Below are 23,949 nucleotides of genomic sequence, written 5' to 3'. Positions count from 1 at the left end.
TTTTAAATGTCATTCGCCTGCTCTCTCAGCAGCACTGATAAAACCACCAGAATCTGAGAGTTTATAAAAACATGAATTTTTAATATGTAAGCTAGGTCTAGACTGTACTCTTTTATCGGAAAAAGCAATTTGTGTAGCTTTTCCCGATTGCTTTTCCAGAAGAGGCTTTTCACCGTTTGGCCCCGTCTAGATGGGGCCAAATAGCAGAAAAGCCTCCTCTTTTGGCAAAGCCCTTATTCCTCATAGAACGAGGCATACAGGGCTCCCCGAAAGAGCATGTTTGCTCTTCCACAAAAGAAGCGAAAGAGCAAACGTGTTTCCTGGACGCAATGAAGTCTAGATTTACCTGTAGTTTTAAAAGTGGGCACAGATGGAAAACGAAGATTTTCCTAGACTGAAAACTTTATTCAACTGTTACTAAGATTTAAAATATGTATCAGTAATAATTTAAAGGGCAGAGCTTTAGAACATAACTGTAAAAAAGTTATTTTCACTTTAAAAATATGCTCAAATCACATCTACTCATCTCAAATGCATTATAATAAAGAAACATACATCTGAGGTCACTCAAATAACCATCTCAGCTCTGATAATGTTCTTCTCTAGATTTGAATTTAGTTAAAAACAAAAAACTTTCAAATAATGATTTTAAATTATATAACTGATTTTCTTCAAACTTAGCTTATTTAATTTTTATATCTTGTAAAAATTAAAGATAAAATCAAATTTTAAAGCTGTGCCCTGTGCCACAATTTTCAATGTATGAATTTGTATAAGAAATTCCAGATTTCACTGTATATTATATGAACTGTCAAAATATGTATGGCAGTAAAGAGAGTTAAGGTTTTAGATTTTTAGTTTTGATATTTTAACTATAGTATGGAATTTCTTGACTTTTGCTTTCTCAAACACAATGTTACATTAACACTGGGGTTTTTGCCAGAGATAAAGTAATAACACACTCCCAATGTTAGATAATCAGGCCACAGTTCCAGTGAGGCATTCTGGAGGCATCTTAAGCCGAATGGGTTGGTTTAATTTTTTAAAATAAAACCGTTAGTGTAGCAGAAGCCTGTGGAACCAGATCCTTACTTAATTGAAATCAATGGAGCTACACCAATTAACACCAGTCTGAGAACCAGCTCCTTCATTATATATTCATGTGGTTCACTTTTGGGGACCACTAGCTCCTCGCTGCTGCTCTCTTCTGTTCCATGGAGTCAAATTATGGGTATTTCCTATGTGGACAGCGTGAGGGCAAGGCTGTCTGGGCACGCTTCTCATTTCAGACATAAAGCACAAAGTCAGTTGTAATTTAGTCCATTGTCTCTTTTCTTTCCCTCTCAACCCATTCTATGTATATATGGCCACCAATGGGGTTTTGGTATCTTCCCTCTGCTCTTTCTCCAGCTCTAGATATCTCTCCATCTCTTAACTCAGATTATGGAATTCAGTTGGATTTTAAGGGGAAGAAGTGGTGAAATCATCCATGTCTATTTGAAGCGTGTTCTTCTACCTCTAAGGCTATTGTTAAGTAGTTGTACTGGAATTATTTTTCTGTTCTTTCCTCACGTGCATTCCATATCATCTTTCAGTGCTAAGTGATAAAAATATTCAAGGTCTATATTTTAAATGCAAATTGACATCATTCTACAATTACAAGATTATCGATAAATTTCCAGGCAAATGTGTAGCCCCCACCATTTTAAAATGCCATCCTATAATTAGGAAAATCTCAGAGTGGTAAGTGTCCACTTCTCTTGTCCACAATCTCTTCAAGAGAAGTTAAATTGATGGGTGTCTGGATGCTCCAACTCCAAGCATTGAGGCTGCAAAGGCTCCTTATAAAACTTGCTTTTTATTTGCCTTCCCTGACAAATGCTTTGGTCCTGACAAGATCTTTGCTTTCAACATGTTCTTTTAAATACGAATTATTAAAATTGAGTTATAATGTTGACTTTTCCTTTTCTTCTCTCTCTCATTTAAAAAAACAATATTAGATTAGTGTTACCCACAGCTTGTTTTAATTTAGGAAAAGAAGTGAATTGTAGAAGTAATTGGTCAGATACATTCTAGCAATGTGCAGGCTTTCTCTGTTGTATGTGTGTTCTTATAATATGAAACATTGCTTTTCCAGGGAGACAAGGAGGCTGCTTTAGGGCTTCCATTTTCCCCACTCTGTGATCGCAAGTCTACCATGGTGGCTCAGTCCCAAATAGGTAATGATCAATGTGATTTTCTTTTTCTCATAAAAAGGAGCAAGCAATGTTGTCATCCTTCATTCGCACAACACTTTTCAAAAGCCATAGAACGAGACATTTCTTTCTACACGCTTACTCCCAGAAATCAGAGCACATCACACTAGTAACATGCTTTTGTCAAAAGGGACATTAGGCTCTTTCAGCATGACTTAAGAAGCATGCGGGGCAGTATGTTTTGTTGTTAGATCAGGGAACTGGAAATCTGCCTTTTTGTGATCCAACTATTGCTACAGACATTTTAGAATTTAGTCAAACAAAGCATGGAGAAGTTGTCACCTACACACAGTCACATAGGTCTTATTGCAGTGGAGACATGCCCTGTGGCTGGCCTGGGTCAGCTGACTTGGGCTTAAAGGGCTTAGCTGCCAGACTATAAAATTGCAGTGTAGCTGTTCAGGATCAGGTTGGATCCCAGGCTCTGACACCATCCCTCTTGAAGCACAAATATACCCCTAGAGTCAATCTGGCCAGACACAAGTAATTCATTGTTTTCAAAAGGCCCTTCAGACAAACTCCTGGCATCTGTCTCCAGCACTTACACAAGGGAATTCCTATATCACTTTATCTAGCTATAAAATGGGTATAATATTTACGTTCCCCCAGTGAATAAGCCTCGTGAAAAGCCATTTCAATGACCTTTAAAGTCTTATTGTCTTCACCGTTTAATACTGAATTGAAAAGCCATTTAAAGGGCCTAGTCCAAATTATGAACCAATAAGGTTCCAAATTTACGTTGAGAAGTATAACAAACCTATTAAAGACTCTTTACTCTTCTTAGAAAGAGACAGACTAGTTTTTTTCTTTCAAAACGCAATATCTAAAGCAGTGCGGTATAGTTCATCAAGTGGACTGAAAGTTAATAAAACTCTTGAATGCTAATACCAACTCTGCTACTGATTGGGTCCCTAATTCTGAAAATATTTATACATGAATGTGAAAAGACACAGTGAATTCAATTGGACTGCTCAAGTTGTCTGGCTAGGTCAAGACCTCTTTTGATTAGATAATAATCTCTTGTATTTTGGTACCATTTAGGCACCTCTATCAAAGACTGTGGTCTCATTGTGGTAGGTGCTGTATAAACATCTAAAGAAAAAGACAGTATATTCCCTGCAGAGCTTACATTCAAAGTAAAGAGCCTTAACATGTAGAGAATTAGGACGTGATTTCTCAGTGATGAAATGCATGCCCTTATCTTCGTCCGTCATCTGTAAAATAGAGATAAAAATAATTTAAAGCTTTAAAGTTTTATGGGGCCAAAAACAGATAGGAATTTTAAGAGTTTGCTGAGGAAAACATGTCTTGAAAAGTGCCTTTCACAAATATCAACATGCCCCCCAAATAATCTTGGGGAGATCCCATTTTTTAAGATGTCATATCTTTGAACTGAACAATATCCTCCAATACTATATTGTAATTTAATATGGTATCCCATTCCACTTCCAGCCAGACTCAAGTGGCAGCGTACTTGAGTTTATGCCCGTTGCTCACCTTTGTGCTGGGGCACCTTAGTTAGCATGTGAAGAGAGCCTGAAATCTGTGGCTCTGTCATGTTCTACCTAAATGTTGTCTAAGTGCTCAGCAGAGGATAATGCCTCATTCTCTCTAGCTATGTCATTCTCTACCTTGATAAGCACTTTAAAATGTAAAATACATTGTTCAGCACTGACATCTTAAAGCTGTGGGATGAATGCTGTCTCCTAGGGATATTACTTGTTCTCTTAACTGATTTGACAGAACACTCCTACACACTGTGAAATAACACTTTACTTCCACAGAATAATAAACAGCAATTTGCAATATTGACTCATTGGCATGAGGCTCTGAATGGTAAGAGAGGTACTTTGACTTCTTGCCCATTGACTCCATCATGACATCCCTTTTATTCAGTAATTAATTGCAGTTTCCAATGAAAATCTTATTGTGAAATTTGCTGGGTTCAGTGGAGACAGGAGTGAAAAGCTGTAAATATTAGCACTTATGTATTTCTCCTGGTGGTGTGGGTTTGTTTTCCTCAGCAGACTAATAACAATGGAAATTACAGCAGAGAAAACAAAAAATTCCAAGTATATTGAATCTGTATTGCATTTGTCTTCAGACTATTATCCTGATATTAAAACATAGAAGTCCAACGTTTTTCCAACTTAATCGATATTATGAATGTCATTAGATGACAATTCTCTTTAGAGTTTTACTAATCTATGGTTTCTGAAGATGGAGCCAGTTTGAGAATAAAGACAGAGATTAGTCATTGGCTCTGAGACCTGGGATACTGTATCACCTGAATTAATCTCTTTCTGTTTTTCAGGTTTCATAGATTTCATAGTAGAGCCCACATTTTCTCTTCTAACAGACTCAATGGAGAAAATTATTATTCCTCTTATAGAGGAAGCTTCAAAGTCTGAAAGTTCTGCCTTTGGGACATCTAGGTTTGAACACTTTCTCCTTTTACTTTGTGATTCTGTGTAACTAACATTAGCAACACTGGCATAATTATTTTATAATCTGTTCATATATGCAAACGTCTGATGTGAATAGTTATACTGTGTTGCCACCTAGTGGCAATGTCTTGCTATTGCAGCTGTTTACTCTTACTTGGACTAGGAAAAACATTGTTCTTGGAAGGGCAAAAAACACAATAAAGATCAAAGTACCTATCTCTAAAGACATGAAGATGAATTTTCCTCAGGACATACAATAAGAAAATGTTTGCTGGTTCCCTTCCATCATAAAATATATTGGGTCTTTTCTCTTTAAAGAAAACAAGGAAGTGTATTTTGCCATATTCTCTTTTTAAAATGTGGCTTTAACATTCACTGTAGTTTACCACTGTAAACATACTGCAATAAATAGTTCCTTAGGTTTGGTGGTATCAGAAGGATGTGGCTATAACTTTGCTTTGTTAGGATTAACGTACCCTTCATGCATTTCTCTTGTGGGCAGTGTTCCCAACCCCTTTCTGCAACTCTGCTAGACTAAGTCATCAGTGGTGCCACATACTCTTTACTCACTTTTATTGATTGGCGATCAGGCAACTTTAATCCCCAGTTTTACATGAGGGTGCATAAGTGAATGAGAGGTGAGCAGAAGCATTGCACTGGGGGGCTTACACAGAGATTCATCATTAGGTGTCTAATCCTGCAGGCCACATTTTGTACAAAATTCCCGTTAGCTGCAAAGGGAGATTTGCCACAAAATAGGATCTACCTTTTGGTGTTCAGAGATTTCATTTGTACTATTGTATATCAATGTTTCTCAGGTGCACATGCATACATTCTCTAAACTGATGCACTTCCTGTTGCTTAGTGGATAATGCCAAACATTATGGTTAATATTTTAACATATTTCTTAATACTTAGTCCTGCTTTGCTGGTATATTTTGAAGCACTGGGGTTTAATTGAACTAAATACTGACTTCAGATAACAGGCACAGAGCTCCTCTGGTATGCTCCCAACTGGAGCCTACCACATGCCTATGAAAACAGAGTTTGCTCTGTCATGTATTGCCTTTCCAGCCCAGATTAGCAGCAGATGCCTTTCCAACTTGTCCAGAACAATCCCACTCATTTCAAAGAGTTGCACAGAAAGGTGTTGCCAAACTTGGTGTGTTAAAATTCTTCCAACTATTTAGCCAGGAAGTTGCACACTGCCACATTTTTGTAGTAATTCTCTGGAAATATGGCACTAAGTATTGTTCACAGGAAGCAATTCATTTAATAAGGAAATGTGTCTTATACTTTCCTTGACTAAGGCCAATTTTCTAGCTAGTGATATACATATAAATCTGAAAAATATCAACATAAATTAATTGTTTTTATGTATGCATATCCCCAATTCTATTCATAATGTGGAGTTTTCTTATTTCTCTAGTCACCATAGCTTGGGAGCAGTATGCAATGCTGATGCACAAAGGCGACCCAGTGTAAAAAGTACTTCAAGTGATGGAGGGACTTCCACAGACAACTCTTTAGCAACGGTTGACCTATCCAGCTTTAAGGACAACTTGGTGCAGATCATTCAACAAAACAAAGAAAGATGGAAAGAATTAGCGGTGCAAGGTATGAAAAACCCATGGGGAATGTCCTCCAAGTCATTCCCCAAACCCTCCTCTGTTCATTTTACCCTTAAAGCCCCTCTAGATCTATAAAAATGTGTCTAGCTGTCTTATATGCATATTGCCAATGTTTTTACAGCGGTAACTTCACTTTTCAGCTTACATATGTTTGCAATCTTTACATGCAATACTAGTCCTGTTTGTGCTTGTGTTTTGTCCGGTGAAACACAAACAGATTTGTGTGAGTGGGCGAGGAGAAGAAATACTACATAGCAAAGTATGGTGCTTTGCCAGATACTACATAGCAAAGCACGGTGCTTCTCAAGAGCAACGTCTTCAGAAAGTGCCATTTAGAAAAAGGCAGCTGGGGGATGGCAGGAGTAGGGGGAGGATTATGAAGTTTCCTACATGTAATTATAATTTGTATTGCTGTTCACTTTAAATGCTTCCTATTAGTCAAAACTCACAGGTTCAATGTATTCTATGCATGCCATGGCAAGATTGCATGTGAATTGGGAAGACTTTAATAAGCTGCATAATTGGAAATGAGCTGTACACCTTAGGGTAAGTCTAGACTACACCTCTCTGTCGACAGAGAGATGTAGATTAGGCAAGTTGAAATTGCTAATGAAGCAGGGACTTAAATATCCCGTGCTTTATTAGCATAAACATGGCCACCGCTTTTTTTGGAAATGGAGCTTTTTCAGAAAAAAAATCCTGGCAGTCTAGACATGGATCTGTCGAAAATAAATCCTTTTTCGAAAGATCCTGTATTCCTCAAAAAATTCGATTTACAGGATCTTTTGAAAAAGGGTTTATTTTCGACAGATCTACGTCTAGACTGCCATTTTTTTCAAAAAAGCTCCGTTTCGAAAAAAAGTGGTGGCCATGTTTATGCTAATGACGTGTGGTATATTTAAATCCCTGCTTCATTAGCAATTTCGACGTGCCTAATCTATATGTCTCTGTCTACAGAGAGATGTAGTCCAAACACAGCCTTATTGTATACCATCATCCAACATTTTTATTGCAAATTGTTACAACAATGCAGTTATAGTCAACAGGGCCAAAATATCAATAGAAGTTTTGTGATCAAAATAATGAAGGATCAGGCTATACATCTTAAGAAACTTAAACATTAAGATGCAGGATTAAAAATGGCTTTGTTTGTCATGGGAAGCAAAATGTAGTATATCAATTTACTTGGGATAACACTCTTAAAAATCATTCAATGGATCTTAACATCTTGGCAGTTGCAGAATGCACCATACTCCAACAAGGCAGAAACATGACCTATAGCTGTCGCTAGAAGTGTAAGAAAGAGACACGTTATAAACTAACTCAATTATAGAATTAGCCAACAGTTCTTCAGTTTGGATCAGTTGTCTTCTTTAGAATATGTTCTGTTTTGACAGATGTGCTCAGGGTGAAACTTGAATCAGACACAATGTACTCGGTACTTACTTACACAATGTACCTTTCTAGTACCCCTTGTCCTTACAGTAAACTATAGCTTCTTATAGCCACTCTGCTGCAAGGTTAATGATCATGGTGAAAAAAAAAGCCTCTTTGTTATAAATCACCAGAGTAATAGTTCATTAAAAATAGCTAGAGACAAGATGCAAAAGTCATATGTAAAATGCTAAACAAATGTATGAATAGATTTGGCTTCTTTCAGTTCAGCTGTATGTAGAATCCTCACTACACAGTGTTTGGGGTCATCATTTCCTACTCAGTTTTATGATGAGGTGGTTAAGATTGTCTTTTTGATAAACTGATGTTGACTCTATGGCACGGTCTCCCCAAATTATAAGGTATTGTATCCTGTTTTGTGTGCTCATTCATCCTGAGTGCGGGAAGTTTGGTTTTTGCTTGGTTTTACTAAGCATATTCAGAATTAGATAGCTTTACAGTGCTATTGAATCGGCTATTACTGTGTTTGAATGCTGCAGTCATTGTCTCTGCTTACCATTAAAAGTTAGAATATTGCAAACCATGATGGAATGATTCATGCTAAGTAAACACTACATATAGGTTTAGATTTAACATATTTTGGAGTCCACCTATTACTGTTTTCAGCTTAAATTCCTCTCTGCAGAATGATAGAACCAGGCATTTTTAAAGGCTTGAAATGCTTAAATAGTTTAAGTGGAAATTGAATGGTCTATATGTCTTATGCTGACCCTCAGTGCAGTGGGGCATTTCACTATCTAAGAATTATAGCAGATAAATATTAAAGGTGCCCTATATGGAAAGAATGTCTCATTGGAACAGTTTGAGTGTCACAATACTGAAGTCATAAAAGCACTTAGTATTTCTAACTAAGCCAATGAATGCTCTTTTTGTGGCTTCTGCCTCTGTTTTGACCAATTACATGCTTACATTTCACTATTTCTCTTGGATGGGCTGAAATCAAAATTTCACAGGTAAACACAGTCTCTAGTGTTATGCGCTTGAATCCTTTTGAACACAAAGTAAAAGTTTAACATTCATGGTCTTTAAGTCAAGTTTACAGGGAATTTCAGTAAACTGAAATGTCTTATAATATTTACGAACTACTACTATCAATAAACACCCTGCAAATGTCATCTAAGTAGAGCGTTTAGTTTATTGAAATGTGTACTGGGATTTTGCTACAAAATTTGCAAGTAACATAAAGGTCTGATGAATCTCGTGTTATATATTGGCAGGCAGAAAATGGATACATTGGATGGTTGAACATCTTATACATGATTTCATTGTGAGGACTGGTAGCTATTGTGACAGACTATAGAATCCATTTGCCTTTTGGAAAGGGCAAGAGAATATCTAGGGGTATGTCTACACTACAAAGTTAATTCGAACTAACGGATGTTAGTTCGAATTAACTTTTATAGGCGCTACACTATTGCTCCGTTAGTTCGAACTTAATTCGAACTAGCGGAGCGCTTAGTTCGAACTAGGTAAACCTCATTCTACGAGGACTAAGCCTAGTTCGAACTTACTAGTTCGAATTAAGGTGTGTGTAGCCCCTTAATTTGAACTAGTGGGAGGCTAGCCCTCCCCAGCTTTCCCTGGTGGCCACTCTGGCCAACACCAGGGAAACTCTATTGCCCCCCTCCCGGCCCCGGACCCCTTAAAGGGGCACGGGCTGGCTACGATGCCCGTGCCAGGTGCAAGACTGCCAGCACCCAGCCAGCAGACCCTGCACCTGGCACGGCTCGAGCCAGCCACCCGATGCCCCCCAGCTCTCCCCCTCTTCCCGGGACCAGGCTGGCGGCTCCCGGGAGCTTGCCCGGGACCTCAAGAGGCGGGCACCCGCCTGGGCTAGTGCGGACATCGTGGACCTTGTCCACGACCTCCGCACTAGGCACAGGAAAGTGGCCGTCTAGGGCAGGAGAGCTGCCAGCCTGGCCACCCAGGAGCAGGTGTGCATGAAAATCAAGGTGGTCCACTGAGACCCCCAACCCTGAGCCCTGAGCTTACAATGGCCATACTGGGTCAGACCAAAGGTCCATCTAGCCCAGTAGCCTGTCTGCCGACAGCAGCCAACCCTAAGGACCCTGGAGGGGATGGACCAACGACAGTGACCAAGCCATTAGTCTCGTGCCATCCCTCTCCAGCCTTCCACAAACCTTGGGCAGGGACACCACTCCTACTCCCTGGCTAATACCACTCCATGGACCCAACCACCATCACTTTATCTCACTTCTCTTTAAACTCTGTTTTAGTTCTAGCCTTCACAGCCTCCTGCAGCAAGGAGTTCCACAGGTTGACTCTTTGCTTTGTGAAGAACAACTTTCTGTTACTAGTTTGAAGCCTGCTACTCATTCCTTTCCTTTGGTGTCCTCTAGTCCTTCTATTATGGGAACTAATTAAGAACTTTTCTGTATAGACCTCTATCCTATCCCCCCTCAGTCTCCTCTTTTCTAAACTGAAAAGTCCCAGTCTCTTTAGCATCTCTTCATATGGGACCTGTTCCAAACCTCTGATCATTTTAGTTGCCCTCCCTTCTCCCAGCCTCTCTCTTCCCCTCTCCCATCTCCTTTTCCCAGTCTCCCCGAGTTTTGTTCAATAAAGAGAGATTCTATTTTTGACCACACGTTTTCTTTATTTTGTACATCAGGAAGGGGGGCTAGGGAAGGGTAAGTGGAAGGAGGTGAGGGAAGAATGGGGTATGAGCCCCCGATGGGGAGGACTGGGCTGGCTCTGCGGGCTTCTGGGGGTGGAAGCTCTCCTGCAGCCCCCCAATTGCCCCCTCTCTCCAGATGGCAGCCTGCGGCAAGTGCAGCCGGGCTGATGGCCGAGTGCTGTGATGTGCCCAGTGTGGGCACTCAGGGCACTCCAAGACAGGACTGAGAACTGTCTGTCCGGGGTGGGGGTCGGGTCCCTTTAAGCACAGCCCTCGGCTAGCCTGAGGCAGCAGCTCCACGCTCTAAGGCGTCATCTGATGCCCTGCTGGCACTGCTTCCGGCCATCCTTAACCCCGGTTCGGGGTCCACTTAATGTGGACGTGCTAGTTCGAATTAGCAAAACGCTAATTCGAACTAGTTTTTAGTTCTAGATGCGTTAGTTCGAATTAGCTTAGTTCGAATTAACTAATTCGAACTAAGTTAGTTTGAATTAGCGCTGTAGTGTAGACATACCCTAGGTTAGATAATCTTGGGGTTCTACACAGAGAGAGGTAAGGGTTACCCAGCAGAACCACTAAACAGCTGTTGTCTGTTAGTCTCCCAGGATACCAGCCTGGAGCAATATAAAAAGGAAGTGCAGGCTAGTAGCAAGGAAAGTAAATGAACAGTGTAATGACTTTATTGAAGAAGTTTTGCTCCTCTCAGGGTCTTTCTGCACTGCACCCTTATCTCAACATAAGTAATTTGAGCTACGCAAATTGCATAGCTTATTTTGAGTTACTTTCAAAATAGTTTATTTCAAAATTTGGTGCTGTCTATTCAGCACCAAATTTTGAAATAGAGTGCTATTCCGAAACATCCCTTAATCCTTGTGGAACGAGCTTTACAGGGACATTAGAATAGCGCGCCCATTCTTTTGAACGCTATTTCAAAATAACGGGTGCACTGTCAAGATGCGGAATTGCTATTTCGGGATACCAGAAGTATCCCAAAATAGCACACTGTCTAGATGTACCCATAGAGGCCATGTTAATATCTTCCGCATAAATCTTTGTTTCTTTTGGAGCTGTTTAGTTTGGAGATAGTTTAAAGGTTCGATTTTCTCTCTTCAGAAGCAAACAAAACAAAACAAAACAAAACAAAACAAAAAAACGGTGTTTAAAGACCATCAACAGGATTTGGCATTACAGTTTAAACTCTTTGCACTGCTCAGGGTTATCTTCACAGCCATAAGGGCAGGAGACTTCATACTTTTATAATGGAAGCTCAGTTTCTGGCCGATGAGTTAAAGGCACTGCAATGGGGTTGTCAGTTACCGTTAGTGCTTCTCCTTGCATTTAGGTTTGGGAATGTACCATTGTGAGTGCAGCCCCCCCGCTACTTATTGCTTGCTCTTTGAAGATCTTTCTTCTGGTGACTTGGTCCTCTGGCCAGGTCACTATTTAGTCCACTCCTTCTGGGATTATTAAGTCCAACAGAACCACTGTCCAGATGCCTTTTCTGGACATTATTCAGACCCTCCTTGGGCTAATCCAGGAGAATATCCCAGGATTTACTCTTCCCCTGGACTTCCTCCATGTTCCTGGAGGCTTCCCTGTAATCTTCCCTGCAACCCCATTCTGCTTTCATTTTCATGATTCTGTAGTACTTCCCCAACTCTTTCCTCATTATCAACTGACCCTGCCCCAACCTTCTCTCAGGTGATGTCAGGTGACCTAACTATCTTCTCAAACCCTCATTTACTTTATCAAGAGCCAAACGAACTCACAGCCCCTCAGCAGTGTCTGGAAGTACTTAGCAGTGTAGGCCTCTAAAATCAGACTTAAAAATATCTTGCAAGAACTAGCTTTCTTGTGAGACTTCTGCTCTGCACTGGTTATTATATTGCCTTCATCACTGTTGTATCTAAGCATCTTCTAGTAGCCCACTAAGGCTATATCTACGTGACTAGGTTATTTGAAATGAGTTATTTCAAAATAATAACTTTTGAAATAAGCTTATTCCTCTTCACAAGCAGAAGTTATTATTTCAAAATAACAAGCCCATTATTTCGAAATAACAGTCTTGGTAGAGTGGACACTCACCCTGTTATTTTGAAAAATGAGGAGTTATTTTGAAATAACTCCCCAGTGTAGACATGCCCTAAGAGATGTAACCAAGAGCTGCCACATGACATTCTGTCTTCCAGTTCTTTCAGCTTCTGATTGGGCTGCAAATGTCACAACAATTGATTAAAATAACATCTCGATACTTCTCATTTAGAGCACAGTCCAGCCCCATTGTAGTAAATATAAGTTTGTCTGTTGACTTCAGCATGTCTTGGGTTGAACCTATTGTCCTCGTCTGGAATCCAGAAAGACAGTTGTGTACAAAATAGGAAAAAAGTTAACTACATTCCTTTCAGACCCCACACAAGATTGACTTGAGCTTTTCTTATTCTTATTTTACCTCAACTTGTATTCACCTCAACTTGTATTCAAGTTGGAGGTCTCCCTGTATTCTTTGCTCTTCTGGTGATTATGTTGTGTTTTATGGCATTTTTAGGTTGTATTCAATTATCCCTATCTCTGTTGCTTTCTGTAAAATTCTGAAGTTGCTCTGAGTTTACAACTGAAATTGCATGTTACCCATATATTAAATTTAGCACTAAGGGTATGACTAGACTGTGGGAGGTTTTTGAGATACTGGAGGTATCCTGAAAAAGCTCCGCCACGTCCAGGGAACGCGTTTGTTCTTCTGCTTTTTTTTTTTTTTTTTGTAATAAGAGCAAATGCGCTCTTTCAGAAGCCCCTCATTCCACAAGGAATAAGGGGGCTTTCAAAAGAGAGGTTTTTTCCAAAATTTGGCCCAGTCTAGATGAGCCAAATTTCGGAAAAGCGTCTTCTGACAAAAGTATCGGAAAAAATCTACGGGATTTTTCCGATAGATCCTTGCAGTCTAGACATACCCGTAGTGAAAGAGGAAATGCTGACAATAAATCATTAGCTGGCATCATGGGTGCTCCATGGTCACTGTTCTTCTCAGCTGAATAATCTCTTTCTCTGTAAAATGTTTTTCCTGAGGGATGACAGAATGACGTCATCACATCATCAGTATTAACAGCCACCTCCCCCACCAACTAATCTTGTCCCTGCTGTGGCAGGGAACGTTTGAAAGAGTTTGGGGAGGCAGGAAGCTTCAGCAGGATGAGGAGCTCACAAATGGGGAGGAGAGCTGGAGATGGGGGGAAGGAGCAAGGGAGGGGATTGTTTTCCCACGAGAGTGCAGTGGCTGCAGAGCCAGAGTCGCTGTGTGCAGTGTGGGGCTGAAGCTGCCACCGAGCACAGTCACAGCCCTGGAATGCCAGGAAAGCAGAGCGGCAGCTGCTCCTGTGGGGCCCGGAGACGTTGGGGACTTGACATGGGCTTTTTTGTTTGTTTTGATTTTTCTTTGCCCAAGAGGAAGAATGAAGCCCCTACCAGGGAGGGGCAGGCTCCTGCCAATTCCTCCTGCTGCCAAAGTAGAGGCAGCAAGGCCACAGGATGGGATTTTTGCGGATTTTCCCTTGGAGCGCCCCCTGCCTACAGTCCCATCACGCCCCTTTGGCTGCACAACTTCCTCAGTGTGGACGGTCCTGGAGTATGGTGGCAGAGAGCGAGAGACAGCTGGGGGGTGAAGAGGTAGGGCAGGGCCGATATGGTGGGCGACAGAATGATGTCATCATACCATCCGCGTCAACAGGCTTTCTCAGCAAAGCAAAAGCAGCCGGGGAGGGAGGGAGGGGGGGAGAGTTGGCATGCGGAGCGGCCAGTCAGAGGGAGGGCGTTGGTGCACATAGTGGCCAGAGGAGGTGGTGGCATGCGTAATGAGCAGGGGGCACAGCCCCATAGTTTATTATAAATCACACAGAGCTGGATGTATTATTAAGGTGGGTATCTCTGTTATCATGGACGTTCTGTTCTAGCAACCATTTCTGCTGTTAGCAGGGTTCTCCATACGTGCTTTGCAAGCTCACTGTGGCAGTAACACTTCTGCTGCTAAAAAGGGCCATCTGCACTCCTGCCTATAGACTTTGCACACACAAGACACTGCTTTCCAAACACAGGCTTGGGAGGAATGGCCTCTTAAAAATAATAATAAACAGGCACAAATGGAATTCGATTTTTAAAAAGGAAGGAAATTAAAAACTCCTGAGTAAGATTTGAAGTCACTGTCTCTTGTCCCCTACCAGGCTGCGACGTTATCTGGAAGCTACAGCACTGGCTAGAAGGCAACTCTGTCTAGGTCTCGGGGCTAACAGTGTGAGCTGAATACCTGGGTGAGGCAAAACGGAGCAGGGAATCCAGGCCCAGCTGGTGGCAGTGTTGCCCTGGGCGGCTTGCATGAAGCTCTATCAGCAGTCAGGGCTGCTTGTGCTGCCCCATTGTGAAAAGATAGTTACTAACTCACTAGACTACTGATTCATAGTAAACAGCTTGTGTGGGGAGAAAGTGCTTTATCTTGCAAAGGACCCCTGTTGGTAAGGAAAGTGTTTACACACAACCTACTTAGACAGCTGTTCAAAAGCTTCTTGAACAGAAGGCCCACTAAATGAATGACTCTATTTTGCTAAAAAGGCCATGTCTTCTATAACTGATGGCATAGGAGCACAGTGCTCTATAGCCTAAGGGTCTTCAACCTTTCACCACTGAAGGATTAGTGGAATGTTTCTGAGGCCTTTAAGGGGATGCAGTTAACAGTGGATTATCATAATGATCAAACATCTGGGATTCTAATTTGAAAGCCTTGATGTTTAATTAATATTCCAAACCCCTAATCACTATATAATGTGTCTTTGTTCACTTCAGCACTTTTATAATAGAGACTATTCAATCTTGTGCATACGTCAAGAGCTAGCAGGGATGGCAGCTAATAATTGCATTAATGATACTTGATAACAATTTGACTGTAAAGACACCCAGACAAGTTGTATAGGTTGTTCCATTAGAGTAAATGAACTCTAAATTGATCTTAGGGACTGAGAATTATTGATCTATTGAGAAAGCAAGAAATAACACAAATGTCACGATAAAAGGTTAAAAATACTACATAAGATCACCTATATAGTCTAGCTATTCTAAGAACAAAGACATTGAAGCACAGATTTTCACATAAAAATTAAATTGCAAATCAACATTTTTCTTTGGTTTTGGATTTAGGGTTTATTAGCTAATATGTCAGTAAATGGAGGAATCAGTTATCAACTGAATATACAGTTCCACAAAAACAATCAGTCATATCAAACATGTGCATTGTTCTCTTCACATCCATAGACCAAAAAGCACAAAGATGAGTAACTACAATTGTCTGCATTTGAGCAAAATGGTAGGTCAGAAGATATTTTTAATGGACTGAGTTCTGTTAATGAAAGATACAGTTTTGAACTATGCTGACCGTGTCTCTTTCGCAAGTAGAAGCTGATCCGATGAAAGGTATTACCTCACCCACCATCCCTCATTACTCTCTTGAGATCGTCACTGAAAACAATTATCTGCATTTGGCAGATGGGAAATGGAAGCACAGTTGGAGGTTAAGTTGGAGTCAGTTCTAGAGACTGACTGACAGTTCAATGTCCCCTCTACTGCAGCAGACTGCTGTTTCACACCTTCTGACTGAACTGAGAAGAATAAGGCACATGAGTGGGGCAGTATGGGGAACTTTACATAGCTGCTGGCCTTAGCATTGTTCATTTGCGGTGGAGGACAGAAGACTTCATTCTCCAAGCAATTCAATCTGGCATCTCTTATGTACACTAAATTCACACATTGGGCCAAATTCCCTCATGGTGTAACTCAGCAGAGCTGACAGCCTCCACAGACCCCTGGGCAATGTGGGGGAGGGACCCTGGAAGTGGCAGGGCCAAGGGCAGAAAGGATGGGGCCAAAGGTATCTAGCACTCAGTGCTGCCCAGAGCACGCAGCCCAACACTTTGGCCTGGCACTCCAGCTTGGGGCCGGAGTCCCAGGTTCCTTTGAATTGCCACACCCTAGGGAAATTGTCCGATTTCCACCCTTCATCTCCTTTGATGGGCCTGGTATAACTCCACTGAACTCAATTAGTCCATTCTGATTTCTTTGAAGAAACAATGCTCTGCCTGGATGATGCTGGACTCTTGGGCTACATCTACATTGGCAAGATTTTGCGCAAAAGCAGTTGCTTTTGCGCAAAATCTTGTCACCTGTCTATACTGCCTGTGAGTATTTGCTCAAGAACACTGACGTTGTAATGAATGAAATCAGTGCTCCTTGCACAAATACTCTGATGCTCCCGCTCAGGGATAAGCCCTCTTGAGCAACTGTTCTTGCGCAAGAGGCCAGTGTAGAAAGGCAATATCAATTTCTTGCGCAAGAAAGCCCGATATTTAAAATGGCCATCGGAGCTTTCTTGCACAAGACAGCATCTACACTGGCATGAATGCTCTTGAGCAAAAGCACATCTTTTGTGCAAAGGCACATGCCACTGTAGACGCTTTCTTACTCGAATACTCTAACGCAAAAACTCTTGCGTTAAAGAGTATTTGCACAAAATCTTGCCAATATAGATGTAGCCTTGCAGATTTAAGTTAATGCTCCACAGTGTGTACATCCAATGAAGTAGTGCCTTATTTCCCACACCGTGACTGTTTTTTACTTAGTGAATTTTATAAAACATGGTTATATAGATTACAGTACTATAAGATGTCTTATTTAAAAGAATGGCAATGGAAGCATCAAGGCCAGATCATTGTTCACAAAAGATGACTTATAATAACTAGAGCTGGTCAGAAAATCCTTTTTTCCCCATTGCAGTTGGCTTTTCAGCAAAAGAATCAAAAACTGAAATATTTTGATTTTGAAACAATGACATGCCGCCTCTTAGGAGTTATAACATGGGTGCTCCACACTCCAAAGAGTACACAATGCAACATGGTATCCTCTCTGGGTGAGGGAAAGTGGTGCTTCATGGGAGTTCCATAGTCATGCTGTACCCTGGGAGATAAAGTCTGGTTGGGAAGCATCTCTTGCAGGCACTGCACTTCCATAGCCATCCACTGGCAAGGATGCACCTAACTGAGGTACATGAATGCTCTTCCAGCCACTCATGAACTAAACAATAACAAGGCTCCAGTCAGTCCTCCAGTCAGTCCCCACCTAGTTCCTCTGTCTCTCACCCCAAAACTCTCTAGTCTTGCACTGGTCAGAGGCCTGGCCGGTATAAATTTATTCTCCAGTTCATCATTCCCTCACTGTGGAGTGGACACACACTACCCTTTATAAAGTGAGCTGAGATATCCCAAGCACTTCAGCTAAAGCACGGTTTTAGATAAAGTATAAAACATGTTTATTAATGACAGAAAGATAGACTGTAAGTGACAAGTGTCAAAACAAAAGTTGGTTACTTATGAAATAAAAATAATTGTGCAGCCTAAATTCTTCAAACTAAATAGAATTTGAATCAAGTAGTGTCTCCGTCTGACAGATGGCACACGCAGGTCTCAGATGTTCAGTACCCAAACTGGGACCACCTTCCAGTTCAAAATCTTTGTCTTCCAGATTTCCCTCCAGGGATTGGGGAAGAACAAGAGAGATGGGAAGGAGAGAGGCCAAGTGATGATGCCACTGACTTTCATATTTTCTTATGAGAAAGATTTGGAAAGATCTTTGCTATGATGTGGGGGTTTGTGGCCCTCATTGGTCAGGCAGATTCCATTGCCTGCCTGGTCTTTCTGAGAAGGCTCTAGGACAGTGGATCATATGTTGGAGTCATTAATGCCATCAGGCTATTAATGGATACTTCTTTGTTGTATCTGAAAGAATGGTTATGGATGTTCCCAACTTCTCAGTATATTTCAGTAACACTTCATAACTTCACAAACCGTGATAATACATAAAATCCAACAAAGATTAGGACTTTAAAAATGATACCTTGCAAGGCTTGCTTTGTACCAAACGTACCATAGTAATAGTACCATGGTTAATATTGGGGTTCCAGTGTATTATTTTGAAGTATAGAGTCTTACAGAAGCCCAGCCTCATGAGACTCAACTACCAGGAGGCACTGTTGCCATGTAACCAAAGAGAAAATTTCCAGTTGAAAGATTTTGGTTTTCAGCTTTTACATTTTTGGCAATCATGTTGTTAAACAAAAAAACCAAAATTTTCTGCACAAAACAGACCTTATATGTGAAAAAATGTAGTCAGTTAAAAACCCAATTTTCATGGACATTTTTTGAAGCAGCCCTAATAATAATTTCCCCAAAATGATTCATCTGTTAATGATTCTTATTTAACCACCTTGTTAGCTTGATTATTAAAAGTGGTTTTTCAACATCTGTTTGCCATCTTAGAGGAAACCTGTCGTGTGATATTTGCTGACAGGTTATAGACATGTCCATTGTCCTTCTAAGTGTTCCATACCATAATTTATCGATAATTATTGTGAAACTAAAAGTTATACCATTCCAAATGGATAATTATTTAGCCATGAACGACTCTTTCCAAAATATGCTTCTTATTAAATATTTCTTCTGCTTTTTAAATTATTATGAATTGCCTGGGCTTTTTAATTAACTGCCACTTTAAAACTCTCAAAGCAAAAATAAAAGCAGAATTAAGCCCCACTTTCTGTTCACTTTCTGAATGCCTCCATTAATCAAGCAGCTCCTTATGCATGGGAGAAACTTCCTGTAAACATCCTCAAAACAAAGTAATTATTCTCCTCCAAAACCCTCCTTTGAACTCATCTTTGTCATGAGGCCTACAAAAAACTTGACAACAGTTAGGTTGCTGGCGTTCTGAGACCACTGCATGTCTTACAGACCAAAATGTCACATTGTTTCCTTATACTCATTTGTGGGGTGAGTTTATATCCATCTGTTATCTTTTGTCTATACTCAGATTGTAAATTCTTTAGCACTGGAACTGGCTTTTTGTTCCGTTTTTGTGCAGCATCTAGTGCAATAGGGTCCCTGATTGGGATCCTAAGTGCAACAGTAATAAATAATAGCTACAATAGAAGGGCATTCAATGCACAAATAAGTTTAAACTAACCTTTAAAAATATTTTGTCTATGAAATCCTCAGAACTGAAGTAGCCCAAAATGTATAATGTTAGGCTGTGACATTGAAAGCACCATGGATTACGCAGGTTGCAATTTATGGCCTTTGTAATGTCACATACTGTGATTAAACTTGTTTCATAACCTGGACGTGGGAAGGTATAAATAGCTATGAGATACTGACATTTATTGCTAGCGTTGAAAGTGGTGAAAGACAGTCAGAATGACTTAGACACAATGATAAACTTTCCATAAAATAAGTTTGTTAGTTTAAATTTCACTGGAGCTTACTTTGTGTCTTATGGGACGTTTATCCCTTTAATTTCATTTTAAGTTCCTATGAATATACAGCATATAGAATTACTTTGTGGTCAGCCTACATAAATAACATATTATGTTATTGCAATGTTATTTCACTGATTTCGATGGTAAAGAATAATTGTCGATAGTTTTCTCATCTTTCTTCATGTTTGACAGTAGTGCAATTCAAGACTATGCCAGTTTCCATCATAATTGCTTTGATTCTGGAGTGATAGCATTAGAATCGCAGTGGCTGATTTTTTTTGAAAAAAATAAATTGTATTGCTAAAATATTTTGGCTATGTATTTTTTAAATTCCCAGTATATTACAATAATAAATCACTCGTATGCAGAAATGCCACTTGGCTTCTTTTTAAAAAAAGTATTACTAGGGAATATCCTAGAAACTTCCTTTTGTTTTGTCCAATATTATTTAATTAACGTGCACCAGATTATTAAAATATACCATGGACAATAATGTCTGTCTGTCTGTATCTATCTATCATCTGTAAAATGTGCTCTTATCCATGCCAAGTTAAGAAGTTTTCAGAAAGTATTCACTGATAGTTGGTAGACTTGAAGTTGTAGTTAATCATTAACACAGGACACAATTCAATGTGGACCATTGTCAGGTATGCTCAGGTTTCAGACTGGTAGACGTGCTTGTCTGTCTCAGCAAAAACTGCAAGGAGTTTGTGGCATTCTAAAGTGTAACGAATTAGTCAGGGTATTAGGGCATAAGCTTTTATGAGCTACAATTCACAGGACTTCTAACCACCAGTTTCCATGGAGTTTGTGCAGACAATGGCAAGTTTTTGTGTGTGCTAAAGATAGGACTGCGTGGAGAAGAGGAATATGAAGGCCCTAGAATAGAGTTGAGATTTCCTTAAAAAAAAAAAAATTATTTTGCTTGGCCATGAGCTTTGTGTAATTTTTCATAGGGAAGATGAGTGGAGGTGATTCACTGTGATGTAGTTTCATGAAAAACATGTTCATAAATATGTCACTAATGCAAAAATCTATAGCTTTGTTCTAGTAAGACATTTGTTATACTCACAATATTGATTCTAGATCACAAATTTTTGACATACAAGTGTTTAGAAGCCTATAAAAATATGAACTAGATGATGAAGATGATATCACGCATATCCAAGGTTTTATAGAGGCTGTAAACCCAATTGCATTCCCGTTGACAGAGATCAGGAGTGACATTAATAGGTATTTGGTAAACTATTAGGTTTAATTTGCTTCAGTGCCACTGGTGATATTAAGTAAACAAATTTAGTTATTTTAGCTATCTTCTACAATATGTAAAGGAACAATCATTTGATTAATCAAAAATTGTACTTATTGGAGTTTTTCAGTATAAAAATTAATTATTGTTAACTAGTTGCAGTATAGGCTGAATCTAGATGTACTGCTTTACTGCAATTTACATTTTTGTTTTCTCCACATGCACTCAGGCACATTTGTTCATAGACATTTTAATGGTGCAATAACATTAACCAGAATGCATCTTATAAATGTAAGATCATTATTCTACAAATGAGTGGTTGCAAGTTTACATCTCTCTTTCATTCACCTTCCTACAGACATATCAGGAAAAGAAAGTAAAAGACGCAAAGACCAAGACAGTAAAAAAACAGATGTAGGAATGCAGGAGACAGCATCAAGTCATAGAGAAGGTTCTGTGCAGTCTAGTAAATCTTGTCCTTTCTCAGCTCCACCAACAAATCCTATACCACAGTCTCCTGATAGTCATGCAGATGAGCCAATGGAAATCAACTTGTTAGTTTATAATATAGACCCAGAGCTTCTACGGCAACAGGACAGTGATATTATGGAGACCACAGAATCATATGGTAATCCTTAGTCATTAACCACTTTTCCACATGGATCAATTGCTAATAAATCTAGCAATAGATATTGTGTTTATGCATAACTGCAAGTGGGTATTAGTTCCTGAAGGGATCTAGCTCTTGAACAGAGTTCATATTTTCCTGTAGTCTTGTTTTAAGGGCTGAGTAAGATGTCAGATGACCTGTAATACTAGTTGATTCCTTTGATTCACTGCAAACAACAATTCAATGAAGTTTCAAGATTTCAGTGAAATAGTCAAGTTACCACCTATTTCACCACTGGGATTCATGACCTTCCATTAAGGATTGGGCTAAGGGTTTCTACAGAAATAGGTTCGGACACAGCCAACTTCATTTAAAAGAAGCTCCATAAGAAATCACTATGCAGTTTACCTGAAAACAGGTTGGGATGTTTTAATATCTTATTTTCAAAACAACCCATTTCAGAGACTGCAGTATTCTCCCTGAAAAATAGATCATTTCTCAAATGCTCTGTAGTGATCCGAGCCCTTTTTTTGTTCAGTTGTACCTCCACTAATCTAGGGAGTGACCGCATTCTAAAGAAGCCCACGAGAGAGCTGGGTATGATTTCAAGGTGTCTATGTGGGACCTTTACTAGAGTTCTGGCTGTCAATGGGAGGGGGAGCCGTTACAGGGGAAGAATCTCACACTGCACAAAGCTGTGCTGCAGGGTGACTGGTGTCGTTTGCCAGCCCATCCACCGAGATGAGGCTAATGCCAGGGGCTCTGCTATGAAATCAGAACACTTGTTGGTCACTGGTCTGACCAACATATCAGGCTAGTCTAATTCTCTTGTCCTATCAAGCATAGGTGCCGATATTCTAATATGCAGGGAGATACTCCCGCACCCAGCTCCACCCCAGGCTCTGCCCTCACTCCATCCCTTAGCCCAAGGCCCTATTGCACCCTGCTTCTTCCTACCCCCCACGTTGCCCTCTCTCCTCTTCCAGCCCCACTTTCTCCCACCTCTTCCCACCCTATTCCACCCTCTCCCCTGAGTGTGCCCTCCTTGTGCCACGTCCATTTCTCCCAGGACCTTCTGCACACCACAGAACAGCAGATTTGCAGAGGGCAGGAGGCACTGAGGAAGGAGGTGCTGATCAGCAGTATCACCAGCAGGCAGGAGATGCTGTTAGGGTGTTGCACCCACCATTTTCTCCCATGGATGCTCCATTCCTAGAGCACCCAGGCAATTGGTGCCCATGTTGCCACTGCTACCTTTGTCTCGTCTGGGTTAAATCACCAAATAGCCCCAATCCGAACCCCATTCTCATTTAGAAACTAATGGATCTGTCCCAGCAGTGGGATCGGATAAGGCGGAGTCAGTGAGCTGGATACCAAGCAGCAGACACTACAGATCATGGGTTTTTGTTAGACCTCCCATATAATATAGAGCTCCTAATTAACCCAGGAATATGTTTAATAATTATGGAAAGGAACAGTCTATATTTTCTCACTAGCATACAAATAGCTGAGGCATGCTATTAACTAAGGATTCCTAGTTTTTTCTTCTCTTTCTATTCCTGTTTTGCAGTGGATTTCATAGGGAATGAGCCTGCATGGAATAAGGAGGGTCGGGACATAGAGTCAGATATGCAAGAGATGAGAGACATGATACCAAGAACAAGGAGTCTGGGTCCAAATGAGAGCGATGATATCATCATTGAGGAATTTATACCTGACTATCCTGAACCTGAATCCCAACCATTAGCCCAGCTCCGTGATTACCCTGACAAAACTTTTGAAGAACAGACTGCTAACTTTTCTTTTTTTCAGGCAGATTTAACTAAGAGTGACATGGAGATTTTATCACTGTGGAATGGTAATCACTAGTCAGATTTCAGGACTGATTTTAAGCAAAAGTTGTAGCATAAATCTTGGTGGAGCTCTGGCTCCTTCCTCTAACGGTGGAAAAAATATATGTAGCACACACAGGCTTTGCAGGGTGAATATGCTATCAGCCTATCTTAGGTGTCACTGTAGCCAATGGGAGTTTTATCATTAATAGGGTACAGTCCCATTCCTATCAAATATACTGTATGAATTAAGTTAGCAAATTAGCTAATGGGTGACCAAAGATAATAATATAATCAGACCCTAATCAATTTGTGATAATATTCAAATAATTGTGTGCTTGTTAAGGTAAGAATACCAGATTTGTTTTAGTTATCAGGCTGAGCAGACATATAGATGTTGTCATTGAAAATCCAACATTTGCCAACAGTTTTCACTCAACAGTACCCAAAATTCCACTGAAAATTCAGGTTCTTATTTTCAGTTCTAAGGAG

At 40.3% G+C, this 23,949-nt stretch overlaps 1 protein-coding gene and 1 long non-coding RNA gene across 6 annotated transcripts in view; one reads left to right on the top strand and one right to left on the bottom strand.

Annotated features, from left to right (window-relative positions):
- Positions 1 to 23,949, top strand: part of PDE1A (phosphodiesterase 1A) — a 289,140-nt gene that overhangs the window by 246,266 nt on the left and 18,925 nt on the right. For 4 of the 5 annotated variants that reach the window (XM_089779787.1, XM_025183938.3, XM_014572867.4 and 1 more), the window contains 5 exons: positions 2,138 to 2,219; positions 4,570 to 4,690; positions 6,132 to 6,319; positions 21,374 to 21,643; positions 23,196 to 23,483. In XM_089779787.1, coding sequence (XP_089635913.1) covers positions 2,138 to 2,219; positions 4,570 to 4,690; positions 6,132 to 6,319; positions 21,374 to 21,643; positions 23,196 to 23,483 — 949 coding nt within the window. The remainder of the gene's footprint in view (positions 1 to 2,137; positions 2,220 to 4,569; positions 4,691 to 6,131; positions 6,320 to 21,373; positions 21,644 to 23,195; positions 23,484 to 23,949) is intronic. The other variant, XM_075933755.2, reaches the window with a different exon arrangement.
- The window catches only part of LOC112545553 (uncharacterized), a 55,385-nt gene continuing 33,642 nt past the window's right edge, over positions 2,207 to 23,949 (bottom strand). Inside the window, exon 3 of the long non-coding RNA XR_003089059.3 lies at positions 2,207 to 3,469. This is a non-coding gene — a long non-coding RNA (uncharacterized LOC112545553). The remainder of the gene's footprint in view (positions 3,470 to 23,949) is intronic.

This window comes from Pelodiscus sinensis, chromosome 7 (genome assembly GCF_052426305.1).
Source record: "Pelodiscus sinensis isolate ZL-2025 chromosome 7, ASM5242630v1, whole genome shotgun sequence".
Lineage (NCBI taxonomy): Eukaryota > Metazoa > Chordata > Testudines > Trionychidae > Pelodiscus > Pelodiscus sinensis.
Note: the sequence above shows the minus strand (reverse complement) of the source record. Positions and strands in the feature narration are given on the sequence as shown.